Source organism: Echiichthys vipera, assembly GCF_963691815.1.
Source record: "Echiichthys vipera genome assembly, chromosome: 11".
In the NCBI taxonomy this organism is placed as follows: Eukaryota; Metazoa; Chordata; class Actinopteri; order Perciformes; family Trachinidae; genus Echiichthys; species Echiichthys vipera.
Window position 1 is genome coordinate 8,375,540 of NC_139836.1, and position 19,041 is coordinate 8,394,580.

The 19,041-nt window shown below is 41.7% G+C and overlaps 2 protein-coding genes across 2 annotated transcripts in view; one reads left to right on the forward strand and one right to left on the reverse strand.

The window, feature by feature from the left end:
- Positions 1 to 5,622: 5,622 nt before the first annotated feature.
- LOC310953573 (placenta-specific protein 9-like) lies at positions 5,623 to 13,316 on the forward strand. Its single transcript, XM_083922647.1, is given in 5 exon segments — positions 5,623 to 5,710; positions 5,810 to 5,908; positions 12,519 to 12,610; positions 13,014 to 13,019; positions 13,021 to 13,316. Coding segments are annotated over 5 exon segments (414 nt in total). The 5' UTR covers positions 5,623 to 5,631; the 3' UTR covers positions 13,159 to 13,316.
- Positions 13,317 to 17,827: 4,511 nt separating this feature from the next.
- stk32c (serine/threonine kinase 32C) overlaps positions 17,828 to 19,041 on the reverse strand; it is a gene marked incomplete at its 3' end in the record, with an annotated part of 78,865 nt that continues 77,651 nt past the window's right edge. Inside the window, exon 12 of the mRNA XM_083922646.1 lies at positions 17,828 to 18,017. Within this exon, the coding sequence (XP_083778772.1) occupies positions 17,828 to 18,017 (190 nt within the window). The remainder of the gene's footprint in view (positions 18,018 to 19,041) is intronic.

The window sequence follows — 19,041 nt, forward strand, 5'->3', positions numbered from 1 at the left end:
GTTGCTGCAGAAGAGCAAGTCTTCCCATGATAAAACAGCACATGTAGTATAACTGTAGAGAGAGTCAGGCTGCCAGACAGACAGATAACAGAGACTTTAGGGAAAGTGGAGACGAGGTAAACTGTCTGCTGCCAGCACTCAGCAGGATGTCCAGATCCTATTCAGCTTTGATCGGATGTGCAACGTGTCCCTTCAATCTTAACTGAGGAGCAACAGGGATGCCAGTGTTGACTGGACAGACACCTTGCAGATATGAGTATGCTCCCAACTCAAATCACTACATGAATGTGTAAAATCAGAGATAATCCCTTCAGCAGACATGGCTCAAACTGTATTTGTAGGTAAATCGGAGTGTAGAGAATTGTCATGTGTCATTCATTCATTCATTCATCTTCAACCGCTTGTCCCTGCCGTTGTCACGGAGGGGCTGGAGCCAATCCCAGCTTACATTGGGCAGGGTCCACCCTGGACAGGACGCCAGTTTATCTTAGGGCAGAATGGAGTGTCGTAATTAACTTAAATGGTTCAGGACCCCAAACTTTGATCCATTTGTATAAATATGAGCTATGCTGACTGAGCTGTGTATGCTCATTTTATTTTTATTTATTTTTTTCTATCTCTCTAAATGGCGCAGCCCAATCTTGTGTGCTTTGTCTGTGCTGTCTTCGGTTTGAGTGTGTTTGTGTTTTCTTTGTCCTTGATGTCAATCTATGTATGTGGCTCTGTCATCCCCGCCCTCATGCTATTTCCCTTTCCCACTCCCCCAACCTTATCTACACCCAATTGTTCCACAAATTATACAGCTAAAGGCCTAAAATTATCCATCAGAACATTAGGAGTCTTCTCCCAAAGATAGACTTAATTAGAGTCTGGATTGCACAGAACAAACCTGATATAATAACATTTTCTGAAACATGGTTTCATAATGAAATTCGTGATAATGATATTTATATTGATACCTTTGCATTAGATAGAGCAGATAGGCCTACGAGAGCTGGAGGTGTGGCCTGTTATGTGTCAACTCGCTTTATATCTGAACCTGTCATCCCTAAAGTAACCTCATCTCTCTTTGAAACCCTTTTCATTAGCTTCAAACTTCATAAGAATAAACATTTCATTATTGGCACTATCTATCGACCCCCCCCCCCCCCCCCCCCCCCCTTGCATCCTGACTCAACTCAGTCCCTAATTTCCCCTCTCACCTCTATTAAACAACCATGTGAATTAGTGCTTCTTGGTGACTTCAATAGAAACTGGCTTGATCGTTCTTCGATAAAAACTTGCTTAAAAGTATAAACCTAACCCATTAAATCGACGATCCTACCAGAGTGCATGGCAATTCTACATCGCTATTAGACTGGATTCTTGTTACCCACCCCAACCGAATCTTAACATTCTGCTATTTTCTGTGTGTGGAAGATTAAACCTTCCCATCTCCCTCCAAAACACATTTGTGTTAGACAGTGTAGGAAATTCAACTATGACAACTATATTAATGACCTGAAATTAACTGGGACAGGTTTCAAGAGGATGCTTGGAATCATTTATACATTGAAGTCACAAAAGGTATTGACAAGCATGCCCCCTGGAGGGAAATAAAAGTCAAGGGAAAACATTTACCATGGATTAGTGCTGATTTAATAAGCTTTTTCAATGAGCGGGATAAAGTGTGGAAAAGTGCCAGGATAACAAAGGACCCTGCTGATTTAGAAACAATTTGGGCCCTAAGGAATCAATGTACGACAAAACACATAATGCAAAATCAAGTTATTTTAAAAAACATCTTTCTGAAGACATGCAAAATCCCAAAAAGTTCTGTAAAAGATTGAATAATGTTCTTAAAAATGAAATCAAAATATCAGCACTCAGATTCGGGTCAATGATGACATCATTCAGGACCCTACTGTTTTATCTAACGCATTCAACCAGCACTTCTCCACTCTATGTAGCGCTACTGTATTTGACCCATATATTAGTAACTCTTTTCTTTTCAAAAAATAACACCTGTTGACGTTCAACATGTTAATAATGAGCTCAAGGATGATTTTAGCTCTGTACCAGCTGGTATTGTGACCAAATTCATTAAGCTAGGAGCTAATATTCTAATGCACCCACTTTGCGACCTGTTTATTCTGACTTTCTCATCTTGTCCCTCCCCTCTACATGGAAGTGTGCCAATGTTACACCACTGCATAATGGAGGCAACTCACATGACATTAATAAATACCGCCCCATCTCAATTATCAACTCAGTGGCTAAAATCTTCGAACCCAGTTTGGGTTCAGACCTACTCATTCCACAAATACAGCTCTGTTAAAACTCACCAGCGATGTGTTCACGGCTTCTGAGGATGGTAAACTCACCATCTTTCTTGACCTAACCAAGGCCTTTGATGTTGTTGATCACTACCTACTGCTTGATAAACTTCGTTCTGTTGGTCTTTCTCAAAGCGATCTACTGTGGTTTAACTCATACCTTCATAACAGATGCCAATGTGTAACCTTTAATGGAAGTCAGTCCAACTCCTTAATTGTTGAGAAAGGGGTCCCGCAAGGTTTGTCTTTGGGACCACTCCTTTTCTCTATTTCCTACACCCTCATCATAGGGCAACTTGTGTCAAGTAAAGTGTCAGTCACAGAGAAGGTAATCTCTAGAAGCTGCATTGGAACGTAGAATGCTGGCAACGGGAAAGATCTGGGTATTGGTTGCATGCAGGTAAAAAGTCTGTGTGGAGAGTAAACAAGGCAGAACGCATTGTCTGAAATGCAATTACGGAACTTATCTTTCAATTATTTTTATTTTTTTATTTTATGATTTTAAACTTCATCTCCTAATCCCAACTTCATTCTCTAGTTGATAATCGGGCAGTAAACAGTGACCGCTGCACGGAAGAGGAAGTCTTGGCCCGAATATCTGCTGGCTACACCAGAAAGCCTGAAATATTAGCCCCCAGAGGTTAACCGCAGAATAGCTAATGGGTTCTGAGATTGCAGAGAATTAAACTACAAGGTTTTTTTTTGTGACAGTTTGAAATATCCAGTCAGTGGTTCGAGCAGTCGCCCCATGTAAAGAGGCTGAAGCTCCTTGAGGCAGCGGCCTCAGTCAAGCTGTAAGTAAATACAGCAAATCTACAATAGGATTAGGACGCAGCCAAGGGAAACCAGGGGTCAACTAATGACTTGTGTTAAAAGCAATGGGTGGAGCTTTGTTTCTTTTGATGGAGTCACAGACTTCAGACACAACCACACACTTCACCCAAATTAGATTTAGCTTGAAAAGTAGCAGGAAGACAGTGTACAGAGAGCTGAGCTCACTTCTTGGCAACAACCAGGTTTAGTGAGGTCCATGTTCAGGTGAAGAAACTGTCTGAATGGATAAAAGGATGAAGGCCACAATGAGGCTCTCCTTCCTTCTTCTCCTCATTCTTTTGAGGACATTTGGCCATCACAACAACAGGCAGGCATTACATCGACCAAAATGAACAGACATATAGACAGCACAAAGAGAAGGAGTGAACAGAAATAGACAGAGGGAAGGTGACCCCGCCTCCAGCAGTCTGTCAAACCACAGATCAGCTTGACGCCGGCCCACTTCTTGCCATGATCCTCTGGCTCTGTGTCCGTGTAGACGCTCTGCGCTTCACCATGTGTCCATTACCTGAATGTAGGTTCCCAAGATGAACTTTGACATACATTTAATATCATGTGTTTAGAAGAATCGTTCATTTCTCTACACATTCATATGATATTTTTTCTTTGATTCATATGAAAAACAAGTAAATTAGAAATATATGATAATTTCTATGATCCAACAAATATGTTAGCATGCTCCTTTATGTGACAACTTATCAATGCTGACGCTGTCGCTAATATGGATAATATCGCTAATATCGATAACACTGCTAACATCGCTAATATGGATAACATCGCTAATATCCCTAATATCAATAATATAGATAGCATCACTATTGTTAAAAAACAAACAGGAAAATAAAAAAATTGCTCAATGTAAGTTATGCTACGTAAATCCCAAAAGTTATGTTACACAGTCTTAACTGCACACTGACCCTGTTAAATAAACGAATAAATAAATACGGTTTTCTGAATCATTTCTGAAATAAATGTCAGATTAAAATAATTTGTCTTTTGAGGTGATCCGCTGAGAAAAACCTAACATCATAATTCTTCTATTAAATGCTAAAAATGTAAATTGAATGTGCCGCATTAGAAAGACCTTTCTTCCATGTGTGATGTTTAGTTTATCCAATTCATTCTGACATTATGAAGTTAATATTCGTTTACTTGTGTCCTTTCAAATGTGATTTCTAATCCTTTTTCTCTTTCCCTAAGTGGACGTACGAGTTAAAACTGTCGTAGAAATGCTCATGCTTGTTCTTGACATATAACTGTTTCTTTCCTCATGCCCTTGGTCGGTATCTCTGCTTCTTATCTACTGACAGACAGAAATGTCCTCTGACTCTCTTCTTTCCTTTGATCCCTGTAGCTCACTTTTCCTCCAGTTTTGTTTTCTGATGCTTAACCTGTAGATCTGCTTAAGAGGCCAGACGAGAGAGCCGAGCCTGAAGGCTGAAGACAGCCTGGCTTAATGAAGATAACCGCGTTTACTACGTAACAGTCTTGGCTGGACGTTTGTGTGTGTGTGTGTGTGTGTGGGAAGGTGTGTGAGTCACACAGACAGCGAAAGAGAGAGAGGGAGAGAGAGAGAGAGAGAGAGAGAGAGAGAGAGAGAGAGAGAGAGAGAGAGAGAGAGAGAGAGAGAGAGAGAGAGAGAAGTCAATTCAGTGAGAATAACAGGAACCAATCAATGTGATTATAAAGGGCATTCTCTGCTGCTGCATTGACTTGGATTTCTTTGACTTCCTGCTGAACGGAAACACCGACTGATTTTCTCAGAAAGAGCTCGGCACCGGCAGCATAATAATAGCATTTAAATAATAAAACAAATAAGTGCTTGGCCATTTCAATCTTTTTTTTAATTATCTTTATTGAACATGTTAAAAAAAACAATACAAAGTAAATAAATGAATAAATGAAGCAAATGAGCAGTTAAAAGGGAAGCAAAAAGAGAAAAACAAGCACATGGGATCCTCAGAATCCTAAGCAATAAATACATAACTCACATAATATAGTTCATGTTCAAAAGGGATAGGAAGATAGAAACCTTTCTGGTCCTACCCCCGCTTATATTTTTAAAATGAATTTTTTAATTATTAATCATAAACAAAGTAAAAATCAGTTGATATCTGATATCTTACCTTGACTGTTGCTAGAATCCGCCTTTTTTGATGCATTTCTTTACATTTGTGTGTGTGTGTGTGTGTGTGTGTGTGTGTGTGTGTGTGTGTGTGTGTGTAATACAGTGTAATGCACTGGCGGACCAGGGAACATAACATTGCAATCTTACTTCTGAAAAGGTTCCTGTTATATCATGTTTTCTTCATAAACTATGTAAAAAAAATACTGATCATGCTTTTTTATTAATTCAAGTGAACATGAAACACAAGCACTCTTTAACAGCCAGTCAGTCTGGGGCTGAACTGAGATCGGAGTCCCCTCCCCAGTAAATCCCTCCCGCCCCTTCCCAGATACTGAGCTTTTTCTTCTGCATCTAATGTTTTCATTAGGAAACTGGGCGCAACCAAGTGAACGAGGGAAGGATAAGAGCAAGAGAGCGAGCGCGGGGCAACGAGGTAGAGGGGGAGAGTTGTGGAGGAGTAGAAATCTTTTTGGGTTTAGTCCTGTTCTAAAATTTGAGGGAATTCAGAAGCTGTTTGTGTCTTTTTCTCAAGCACTCGTCGTCACCAGCTGCTCGCCAAGTTTCACCATGACCTGTCCCTCCACCTCCTCAGTTGGACTCATCTTTCTTCTGATTGGCTACGCTGCTGCAGGTAAGAGGTGTAGCTGGGTGCAGTTGGAAGGAGGGAGGGGGGAGGGGTCACAGGTCAGACAGGGGAGGAGCAGATCAGTGTTCAGAGTGTTGATTGACTAGAATGGATTTTCATCCCTTATGGAGTGCAATGGAAATACATTATCTGATGCTGATCGTTTCATATCTTATGCCTTGTTGCAATACATTTTATATATATTTCACAGATATGTGTGTGTAAACCATGGCTGGATGAGCACCATGACATCATGTGTGTTCATACACACACTTGTGAGTCTGTGTGTGCAGGGAGTGCCAGCACATCTGTTACTAATTTCACCGGAGCTCTGGCTAAACTTAATCCAATATTGTGTCAGCATAGTTTCAGACAATCCCTCTTTCCTTCATCAGCTATGTTCATCTGCCTGCTTCTAACCAGTGTGCTGAGCTTTGTTTACCAGTGTTACTAAAATCCAACGGAAATTCACAAAAATGTGGGCCAATCCTCCAGAGCCAAATCTGTGAGTGACAGCCTCAAGTGTGAATTACACTGACTTCATACTGCAAGAATGGCCAAACTGCAAGGAGCGAAAAGAACACTCATCGTATGCAACAAGCAAGCACACACACACACACACACACACACACACACACACACACACACACACACACACACACACACACACACACACACACACACACACACACACACACACACACACACACACACACGCACAAACCATATGATCTCATCTTGACAGCTAAGATATGAAAAGAAGTGAACGTGCTGTAATAGTTCTTCTCACAAACTCTTGATTTAAGTCGTTTTTTTAAGTTCCCTCACTTCTGTTTTTCTTCTCGTGCACTGACTAAACTGCCAATCAGAGGGATTTCTCTCACTGACGTGCTCAGATCTCCAACAGAAAATTAGGGCCGACGAGGGCCAACTAATGCCAATGGTGCAGGACACACTGCAAAAACTAACACATGCTCACTATAAGCCCAACTTCGGCCCACTCCTCTTGGTGTGTCGCAGCCTTAAAGATATAATCTGTAAGATTTTCATGTAGTTAATTGTTAAGTTGTTAAGTTTACAAAAGAGCACAAAAAATGTCAACACACATAAGCTATGTTTGAAAACATATGGACCATATAGTAAGCGGAATTGACGACAGAGAATTCGAACACTACTACAATATGGCGTACACACACTAGACAGTGCACTACTTCTATGATATGGAATGATTTCCAACACAGCTATAGTGACCTGGACAAGATAGAGGGCTCTGAAAGAACAGGCTCTCCCGCAGTTACATCTTACTGCTAAGAAACAAGATCTCAAATCTCACGGATTATGATTTTAAGAGCTGAAAGTAGTTGATCTATTAAAGGAAAAAAATCAGCTGTAGTGTCAGTTGAGCAGCATGCACTGAGAGCAGTTGAATTGCCCAACACATCCTCATTGAAAATGACTATGGTTTGCCAATGACTTCCAAAACCATGGTGGCCCTTTTAAACATATGACCGCGATGCCTGATGTGATTACGTGACTTGACAGGTGATGCTTCTATTTAACGATGTGAAGTGGTCCCAGTTTTAGACTATAGACTGTATATAAAGATGGACGGCTTGACAACTCCCTGAAAGTGAAGCCAAAACATCACGATCGCCCCCCCCCCCTGGCGGCTGGCTGCAGTATGTTAGCAGATGGGACATGGGCCAAAAAACAAAGTCAAAGTACACCTCAAATACATTTTTCCCAAAGATGGTTTCTGTCAATAGGTGGTGTTTGTTTTTATGAGATGCTTGGTTTTAATTAGTTTTTTGATAAAAGACAGGGTGAAACCTCATGATTGGCAGCTGAATAGGTCGGGCGGGTGTATGGACGCCTCTATGATGACGTGACTCTACCAGCCAATCACAGTCTCTGGTTGCAAAGTTACAACATGGTGGCGCCCATATTTGGGATATTTTAGCTTCACTTTTGTACAGAGGGAGAAAATAGAGACTCCGCGTCCATCTCTATATTCAGTCTATGCTTTAAACATGTTGTTCACATTATGAAACAGAACTACTTAAAGGAAGGCTTCACCCATTTGCATGAAGCTTTAGAAACCCAGTCATATTTTTGAATGGTCGTGCATCATTCCTCTTATTTCCCCTGAGACGGGAGAGAGCTGTATCTGCCTCTAACACTTTCTGCTTTAAATGCCGTCACAATCATTATTTTGTGTCATTTAAAGCAGGAAGTGTTAGAGAGACGGGCTCTGGTGCAACTACAAGCGCTAGTTCAACATTTTTCAAACATCTTTTCATCAGGAGTGGGACCAACTGACGCTACACACCTTTTACAGATCAGTGGGTGGGCCTTTACTTGTCGATACTAACCTTCGCCATCTTACTTGGAAGCTAAGCTAAGCTAAGCTAAACTAAGCTAAGATAGCAGGCGCTGTGGAGAAAGCTGGTGAAAGGTACTCAGTCTTATATGGAAGAAGGGGTGTTCGAGGCTACCCTTAAGAGGAGCAATGTAGCAACGAGCAGCTGAAGCTGATGGGGGGAACGGGAGGCATCTACTGCGGCTGCTACAGACAGAAGACGTGCCTGTCACTGATGAGGTGCATTATGGGAGTTGTTGTTTTCAATCCACAAACGCCATAAGGTCACTCTCTACCTTTTCTCCTTCTAGAAGGCACCAAATTAGAAATTTATGTTACATTTCGACTACATATATGATCCACTTTCAATACAGATAACTGTTTCCATTGCTGAAGTATTCCTTTAAGTTCAATGGAAATAAAAAACAGTTGTGTCAGTGTAAGCTCTGAAAGCAGCTAAAGTGTAAGCATTTAAGGCAGCTGACAGTTAAAGTAAAAGGTGGCATTTGAAATCAAAAATCAGCTCATGCTCATGAAAGTGTCAGGGCACATCATTGGTTATTGCACACCTTATGCTTTTTTTTTTCTCCTCACAAATCCAGATCGGCTGGTATGCAGTGCACACATCTGAGGACAGGATTTTATTCTCTATCGATCGCGGTTGTAAACTGCCTTTCTGTTTTCTATGGCCGTCTCTGAACATTGTTGTTGTGAAATTACACTCTGACTTCTCAATTTTGCACTTGGCTGAACTCCATCTCTCCTGTAGAGAGCCATGTCAGCGCACAAACCCTCACTGCACACACACACACACACACACACACACACACGCACACACACACACACACACACACACACACACACGGTCATTCACCTTTGTCCTCGGGTGGAGTCAGTGAGTTAGATCATCATCTCTTTTCCTGTGGTGTGTTTCTTTGGAGTGTGCAGGGTTATTATATGATTTCTCAACCTCCTGCAACTGTTCTGGCAGGGACAAAAAGTCTTCATTAGAGCTGGACAAAAGCAAGAGTCCACACAGACGGGAACAAATGCCTTCTTGCTGTTGGGAAACATAGAGTAGTGGTAATATAACATCTCAACCAGTCAGCTATTTCACATCAGCCACATCAGCCACATCAATCGCCTCTGTGTATTGCATACAACACAGACACTTCTGCCTTTTCCTAACTCTTCAATCATTAATAAAAGCATGTAGCTCTCGGTTGCATGTCCCCCCATCCCGAAGAGCAGGCTGTGCTGCTGTGTACACACTGATCACTCAAACGCACACTGACACGTAGAGGGAGGCACAGCTGTGGTCGGTAAACCAGCAGCACATTCAGCTACAGCTGAAGACTGTGGTTGTTTCGAAATGCAATAACAACAACAAAAAAAACACCACGTTAAAAACTTCAACCTACAGATGCTGCGTAAGAAATCTTCAGGTCTTTAGTAGGGTGCTGATGTAACTCATCGCTCATTGACAAACCAAAGCAAGTGAGGTTTGCCAATTCTTCATGCCCCTGAGTCAGTTAAACTCCATCATGGAGGACACACACCCGGGCAGACATCTGCTCGCTCAGTGAGAAAATCAACTTACTGTACCATCCATCCATCCATCCATCCAACGCTCTGCCTGCATTTACTGAACCCCGGTCGGCGTAATGGAGCTTGTAAACTGTTTCCACAGGATATCTCTGTTAAATGAGGGCAGTCTGATGCAAAGTCACGCCCGTACATGAGAGGACAATGTGCAGAATAAGATGTGGGAATCATTTCAGGCCGACCAAAGATAAAAAACATAAGCAACCCTGTCAGCCAGAAAATTGCATTCCCATACAACAAACCTGCATTCTCAATGAGGTTCAGAGAGAAACGTATTTTCAAGCGGCAGACGCACGCCGTGGAATGATTGCCGGCCTAAACACATGATTAACGCGAGAATTGAAACAAAACTTTTAGAAAAAGATGTTGGTGTGGGTTAAGATAAGTGCTTTTGTCACGTTTTTTTTACAAACGTACGTAAGTTGAGTATGCTACATAAACAAGTAAACATTGACTTTTGGTTTCACGTAGGGCACCAGCAGCGGTCTCCTGGGTGAAAGTCCTGCTTTTGTTTGACCTCCTCCCAATGTGCCTTTCATGGATTTCGATTCGAAACATGTTTTTGAGACGTCAAAAACAAACATAACCTGAAACCGAAATATGTTTCCCTTGAAACATGATTGAGAATTCAGTTTTGTTGTATGGGAATGGGATTTTTAGGAGACAGGGCTTAAATAGGGACTTTAAATGTCCACTCATTTAAGCATTTTGTCTTCAGCTGCTTTAGTTCATGCCGGGTGTGAATTTGGTGAAATTAACGTCCGTAGCTGCTGCTGAAGAGCTAAGAAGACGGAAACCTGAACAAAGCCACAGTCTGTGTTTGTGTGACAGTAGACTTTGTCTGTTTTTGTTCTAAAATTCTTTCTTCCAAGTGTGCACATGTGAAGCTCTGGTTTCCAGAGAGGACAGAATGAGTAATATGAAGGTGGGAAAAGGAAGGACAAGAGTTTATTTAACCCACAAAGCTTAAAAGCTGAGCAATCTTTCTCATATTGTATTGCTTGTTGGTTATACACTTCACAATTGGACCTAAAGTGTTTTTTTCATGGAAAGAGCTCTTAAGATATTTTTCCAGGAGAAAAGGGGAAAGAACATCCTTGTTTGGTCACTGGCATGCAGCCACGATAAAGGAATAACATTGAGACAACCGCTCTGCAGAGGCAACCTAACACTGCCTACGATGTTCAACAACAACACACACTCAGGCATATTATCCGTCCACGTACAATACAAATGTTTCCACTAAATATAACAACGACTGCACAGCTGCCAGCATCAGTCAATGTGTGAGAAGTTAACTCATTTATAAAGTATAAGGGCTATCAATATAGGAGCTTGGCCCGCAGCTGCTAAGAAGGTGCTGGGAAATGGATGCAGACTCCTGGCAGGGAAACCAGGCTTCCCCTCAAACATGTCGGCTTCAAAGAGAAACAGATAATTGGAAACATAACTGTGGGGGGAAACCGGCTGGAGCGCCGCATGTGGCCCTCCACACCCCGCTCAAGTGAATTCACACCAAGAGCTTTAAGGTCTTCCTCTGTGTTCTGACTGCTGCACAGCTTTTATATTCATCTGATCTGTATTTATTCTCATTCTCCTGATATTATGAGTTAAAAGGCACACAGTTAAACACATGAAACGATTATTTGATTTGGTACCAAGCAAAATGATCCCAAGAGTACATTTTTCTCTGTTTGATTTGATGTTTGACGCTACATTCATTGACAACAGTGGAAACAAATGTTTTCAGCTGTTTATTTCTCATATATGCCTTGTATTAAAGCACCAGAGACTAAAATAAGGAATAGTTGGATATTTTGGGGGAAACGCTTCTTTGCTGAGAGCAAGAAAAGAAGATGTCCGCACGCTATATATGTAGTCACAGCCGGCAGCAACAGGTTAGCTTAGCATAAAGACAGGAAGCAGGGAAGAGCGTGCCGTCGTCTCAAGTCATTCACGCACCTTTGACCACTTAACCGTTTGGGCAGCCTAGCTTATTCTCCCACAGATACTGCACTGTACAAACGTTAGCTCTAAGCTAGCTATTAGACATGTCAGCTGTTTGTTTCGCATCACATTGCGCTGCCCTGGACATCTTAAACTCACCATTTAACACGGTATTTCTTGTGACCTGGAATAGTTTTTTATATTTCAGTTCTGTATGAAGCCTGCTAAACAAACAAGATAGCTATTAATCAGTCAGCTTTAAAAGAAGAATGTTTTACCTTTGGGCAGAGCCAGGCTAGCTGTTTCCTCCAGTTGGCTATCCAGTCAAGCTCTGCTAAGCTAAGCTAACGGACTGAAGCTTGAATGTTTAGCATACAGACGTGAGAGTAGTATTGTTCTTTCAATCTTACTCATGGCAAGAATATAATTTAGTATATTTCTTAAAATGTTGAACCAGCCGATTCTTTTAGCATCCAATATTAGAGTTTATGTCTTTGTGGTGGTTTTCTACTGGGCAGCCATGTTTGTTTGGTGTGTGGAAACTGTGTTTTCCTTAAGTGTAATCTCCTATTGTCTAAGAAAACAATTGCTCTCCTCATTCCTGTTCCTAGTATCCATTTAAATTTAGGGGTAAAGTGAAGCAGCTGTTTTTTGCTTACATTATACACTGTAAGCCACTCAGATATGCATCTGTTCTGTTTGCAGGACCTGAACCTGAGCTGCGGCCTCGAGCGGTGCGTTCAAGTGCCTGTCAGGAGCACACAAACCTTCACAACCGTCTGGATGTAGTGGAGAAGGTACTGTTCCCAACCCAACCTCACATTCAGCAGCAATTCAGGGTTCGTGATGCTTTTTCCTCTGGTGTTGTCAGCTTCATTATTAAATGTCAGCTTTCTCTCCATCTTAAGCTGCCAAAAAAGTCCTCAGCATTTCCTTTCAGGGATAAGATGTCGACAGAGCCACGGCTCGCTGCCACATCCACAATCACTAACTGTGCAAAAAGCTCCTGATTTCCCCACAAAAGCTGATGACCCCACATTCACTCTGACCTTACCTTAGTAGCTGTTTTGAGAAACTGTATTATTCATATGAATAAGTGATTGTATTATTCATGGGTGCTGATTCTATTATTCATACTACAACTTATTAATGTATTATTCATATGGTCAACCACACAACTATGCCTTGTGTCTCCTGCAGAAAGTGGGACGACACAGTTGAGAAGTTGGAGGTTGAGCTAGCTGCTCTGCTGGATGCCATTGGAGACCCAAAGTGGCACCCCCTGTTGGACAATACAGGAAAGACAGCAGTGGATATCTTGGAAGACCCATTGCAGAGGTCTTAAACTGACCTGACATCGTTGGAGGAGGGACCCAAGATGCCTTTTGAACCTGGACATAAAGCATTAAATCAATTTCCATGACTTAAATGAAAACTTTTTTAAAATTCCTGTATATTCATATACTGTTATTTGTATCAAAATGAAGTTTTGATCTTAACGAGGAGGCACAAGGCCAAGCTTTTCTGCATTATTTACTCATACTAATCCTGTGACAGTCTCCTCTCTTTTCCACTCAAAGCCTTCCTTCCTAGAGTCTTCCAATGCTTTACAAAGAGATGCATTCACTTTGGTCACCTCTGCTCACTCAATTTTTACCTTTTACCCCTGCCCTTCATCGCCCTCTACTGTCTGCAGACAAATGACGAAGACACCAAATTACCATAAGGAGATTTATTCTTTATCAAAGCAATTAAAGCAGCATTTTTTTTTTAAACACACAGAGCAGTTTCAGTTGGTACAGTAAGAAGGCTTTTCACTGATTCCCTGTAAAAATCCTTGCAGCACAAGGACATTATGCAAAATAGGATCAGGAGAGAGGAAAAGAGTGGCGTAAATCACATTTTTCTTCTTATCGATTTGTTTTCTCAACAGGGCACTGAGTTTCAAACTGTATCCACAGAGTTAAGACATCTACAGTATGGTACGCCTCGAGAGCATCCATCAGAAAAAACGGCTGAAAAGGAGACATGCTGTTGCTGGTCAAACACTAGCACAATGCCTTTTTTGGAAACACCTAACAGCATCCAGAACATTAACACATAAAGAAACATGTCGAGAGGGTTTGCAAGCACGGTCCAATTGGGAATGATCACCGATATCGAGGAACAAATGCCAAAACTGTGATTAGTATTGTAACTTAGAGAAAAACTACACTTAAATGGACTGTCAAAATCAGTTATTATCCATTTACAAATGATTAACATATAATTACACATCCACTTTATGTTGATTCGGATGGCGTGAGACAGATTCAGTGAGTCTTAGAAATAACTTAGCTTTTCCACCGATGGAGACATTCAGTGTTTTAAGAATGCAGCAAAGTGGGGGTGAAGTTAAAACCTGCCCCAGTTCCAAATCTTCTTCCTTTGCTGCAGTCAATAACGCAAGACTTAAGCCACAACGGAGCATCAAACACAACTGCTGACCTCATTCCACTCATCCAGCAAGGGTACGAGCCTGTATACTTGAACAAAGCATTAAGACAACCTACAGGATGCCAAAAGGTACTGCATATCATCTAAAGTTACCATGCCGTCCATATAACACTGGGATTATATGATTTTGTACAGTTTAAAGTTCACAACACTCACTGTCCAGAGACAGTCAGGCAGGCCAGGTATACTCTGATTTGGACTGTGTCATCAGGTGAGCTATTACCAAAAGCTTGTGCATGCACAAATCAGCCAGTAAGGCTCAAGCGCCAAGCTTTGGCAAAAACAGGCTTATACTGTAAAGGTACATGCAGAAAAAAGCAAAGGGCTCAAGACTAATAAATTCATCATTTTGGTGGACTCGGAAGATGCCACTTTATATCTCTTTAAAGAAGCTTCTTAATCTAATCATAATAGTGTTTAAAGAAATACTTAAACATTTTGGGAAATATGCCTTGATTTTGGCTTTCTTTCTCAGAGTGAGGTGGGAAGATGGGTACCACTCGTGTCTGTGCGTGAAGTATGAAGCTGTGGCAAGGAGGCGATTAGCCTAGCTTAGCATAAAGACTGGAAGGAGAGTGACCGCTGCAACCTGAATGACCAGGATCACATGGCTGAAAGGAGGAGGAGGCCTAGCTAACACTAATGCTAGCCAGCTAATCTGCTCTTCCATTGAGACGCGAAGTCCCTCCCCGTCCGGTTTGATTACATTTCATATAATTTGCCCAGCACTGGTAATAATAGTTCCTACGGCCAAGTGTTAACTGTGGTTTTCAAAACAGTATAAACTTTCACAATATGTGTAGCCCAGCTAGTGAGAACTTTATGTATTTTTATTCTTTGTATTTGTTTTTACATAGACTGTGTAAAAGAAGTTGATGTAGCAACATGGCATCATCCATTTGTGTTGGATCTGACTGAGAAGCCAAGGCCATGGTATCAACCTGTCAATCACAGGGTGGTCATGTCCTAACACATACCCTGTTTTATAGTCTATTTTTCTCTAACAAAAATTATTTACAAAATGAACACCATGCTGGATTGAAGAAGACTTGACACTATTGACTGTGACCACAAACTCGATTGGAAAATCTTTACTGAGGAAGTGAGAAGTAGGCTCATTAACTTCTATACAATCACACTTCTTTTTGGAGCCACTCAGAGAGAATGCAGGCACCTCAGCATTGGCTTCACGTTTCAAGCCTGGAGGTTGATGCTTGATCTTTTTTAAACTTTGTACAGAACCAGGCTGGCTGCTTTCCCCAAGTTCCAGTCTTTATTTTCAAGCTGCAGAAAATGGCAGATCGACTTGACTTGAAATTTCTAATGTCTACTACGGTCATGCCCTTCCCCCACCCTCCCACCACCGGGCTCCTTCGCTCTCAACAATCGAGTGCTCGTCAGTGCGCGTGCACCAGATTCCTGTGAACGCGCCCGTCTCTTTCTCTCATCGATAAACAGAATGGAGTACACGCTACACAGAGGTAGGCTGGCTAACTTACTCATAGAAAGCAACTTCTAACGTCATTCAGCCTAGCTTGAGGCGCGTGCATGTGATTTTGTAACATGCACGAGGGGGGAGGAGGGATCTGTGGCGTGTGCACGAACTGTGAAGTGTACTGAGTGGACAGGATGACACGGGCGCTGTTGATTTTTTCAAAACAATCAACAAGCTCAAGGTGCACGTAGAGGCCCGTTTTTTTTCCGAAAACCGGACGATTTATATTGTTCTATCGTAACATAGTGTCAGCTTCAGTGAATATGATCAAACAAATGTTGCCGACTGCGACTTTAAGCTACACTAATCGCCTTTATGTCCCAGCTCTTAAAGCCGTGAGAGTGGCATCTTATATATTCTTGTAAGCCAATAGGCGTATTTCCCAAAATGTGTTTCCCAATTTAAGGTTCCCCCTTACCTGAAATTGATACCTTATACATAATCACAATATGATTGTATAAATGATAGTATTTTCAGAACTTACTTGCAGAAGGAACATTGACTTTATCTTATATGGGGAATAAAGACATACACTCACACATTCAAAGTTCCTTAGAAATGGTTATGCAAATGGTAGAAAAGCTTTGGCATATTCTGCCTACAAGTTGTGCCTGCACACTTGGAAAGAAGAGCAGGATGAAGCAGTATGAAGCTTCACGCGGCTCTTCCTTTAGTTTATATGTTGAGTTCGCAATCCCACATAAAACTGTGGTGAGTTGAATTACCTATACTTTATGTTATTTACATACGTTTTTCATTTTATTAGGCCTTAGGGTTTTAAAGATGAACCTTTGCTACATGTTCTCAGGTGTTCAGACTGAGATTAATGGTGCCACCTTCACTATGACAGTAATAGGCTAGTTCATCTATACATTTTGAAGTACCAACAGGGCACAGCTACACGTTTAAGTACAGCCCTGAAACAAGCTCTACGGGGAGATGATCTTTATACTAACCAAGCACTTAAAGAGATGATGTCTAGTGAAATTAACAGAGCTTTCTAACAGATACTTAAAAGATGTGATGGTTGGTAATTGGCATTTACAGAATTCCCCAGAGCAGTTTCTGAACGCTCTCTGAGTCAGAGCATGGTGCAGGGCTACAATACTACATCTTGGTTACCTTTAAAGACACAGTGACAGACAAGCAAAACCTTTCATTTCGATCGCTGTACTGATTCCCCATTAATGACAGTACCTAAAATAAAGCTTGGGAAAATAATAGAGTTCGAACACTTAAAGAGGAGAATCAAACTAACTTTCTGACCTATAATGCATCCATGGCTACAATGTGATTAACAGATACTGATTATCATCAACAGGCACCACTTTAAACAGGTTTACAACATGAGACCGGCCACACTTGGCCGACTTGACAGCCATGAACACTTACTGTAAATGTGTCTCGCGAAGGTGTCGCAACAGGAGGAAGGTGCATCAGGAGAAACAATTGTTCTGAATTAGGGCACACAGTAGATGAAAGAGGCTGGGGGGGAAGAGTGAACTGAAGACACAGGCAATAACTTTAACTGAGTGCCTGCGTGTGCTGAATAATTCAGTCGGCCCCATCAGATTTTGAACAGGAAGGCTGAGAGGGGAGGCATCTCCAACAAAACCACCAACTCCCCAAAAACCGTGAACTGCTATTGCTGGGGATGTCATCATGCTCGTGGAGCTTTTATGCTCGTGAACAACACCTCCTAGTAAGTGATATCTTATTTGTCATGCTATACTGTAACATTGCATAGAAGTTTACTCAAGGGCGGATGGGTACAGTAGGTGGGGGACTCTCTGGAGATCGGCTTTGTTCATGCCCTACCGGAAGGATGCTACTGGAAAAAGAAGAAAGGAAAATGGTGGGAGCCATTTTGGGGTCCTGCTGTGCCTCAGTCAGTCGGCCTGCTGTGCTCTTTCTCCGCTCCTGGCTACAACAGAGGACAGAGGTGAGAATGTATCTATTGGCATGGCACAAACACTGCAGCGGCCAGAGAGACCTGTGATCGTCACTGTGAGGCGATGTGGTGCTAGCAGCTGCCGGGGGAGGAGCAGACTGAGCCGCACATGCTCAGTTTGGAGGAGGACTCAGGCTCTGGCTCCGGCTCCGGCTCCGGCGCGTCATCGTCAGTGGCCCCGGTTTCGGCCTCTCCGTCCCCGTCTCCACTGGCATCATCGCCTCCAGCCTCTGACTGACCCTCCTCCGGACGCCTTTTCAACCTGAGATACATGCAGAAAGAAATAATGATATTAATATAGTTTTCAAATTTGAACCCCTTCTGGAAGAACAGGCATTGAGCACATGTGGTCCTCAGAAAAGTAGTAAAACACAGACAGAGAGAAACAGCTAGTAATTGAATGTAATGAGAGACATTGAGTCTACTCATCTCTGCTGTGCGGAACTCTAGATATTATGCCCTCTGTTGCAATATACTTCTATAAATAGAAGTATATTGCAATTAATTAGAGCAAAAAGGATATAATAAGACATTCGCCAAACAGACGGATTTCAGTGCGACTGCAGTGGCAGGATCTGGTCAATAATAAATGAGGCAATAACTTAGAGTAGCACTGAACTAATATTCTTCCCTTTGCATAGCATGAGGACACACGTTCAATTCTATAGACATTATAGTCTATATTTATGATGCTCTGTGTATATTTTACTGACAGATACAAAAATATTAAATGCAAAATATTAAGTCACAGCAGAGTGGGCTCTCAAAAACCTTCTGTCATCTATGATTTACATAGCCATTATCATTAAAGAGGCTTGGCTGTGATACAGGTTTGGAATAATACACCATCCGCTCCTGTAAGCCTTCCCACACCAGGAACTGTAATGCAGGTGTTTACTCCAAGCTCTTCATTATTTGTGAAGCTTTGTTTTTCAAAGGAAAACTAGGGTTTCTTTCAGAGATCTGAGCATTATTTGGAACAGTTAGGAGAGCAATGTACTTCCCAAAGGAATGGCTGAGGTCAAGTAGTGAAGTGGACAAAGTCTAATGGGACAAGAAAGAAGTGGTCGTCTGATCATAAAGAGTGTAATCAATCTCCCAGATTAGCCACATTTAGGAGAAAACGATGTAAAAGGTAATATTATTAACTACGTTGTTTGATATCCACATCCACTTTCAACGTCCTGGTTAAAGTTGAATTCTAAGCCAGTTTTGATTGTGTACAGTAGTTTGATCATACTGGGAAACTAACAAAATAAAGTCAACTCAAAAAAGTCCTTTCAAAT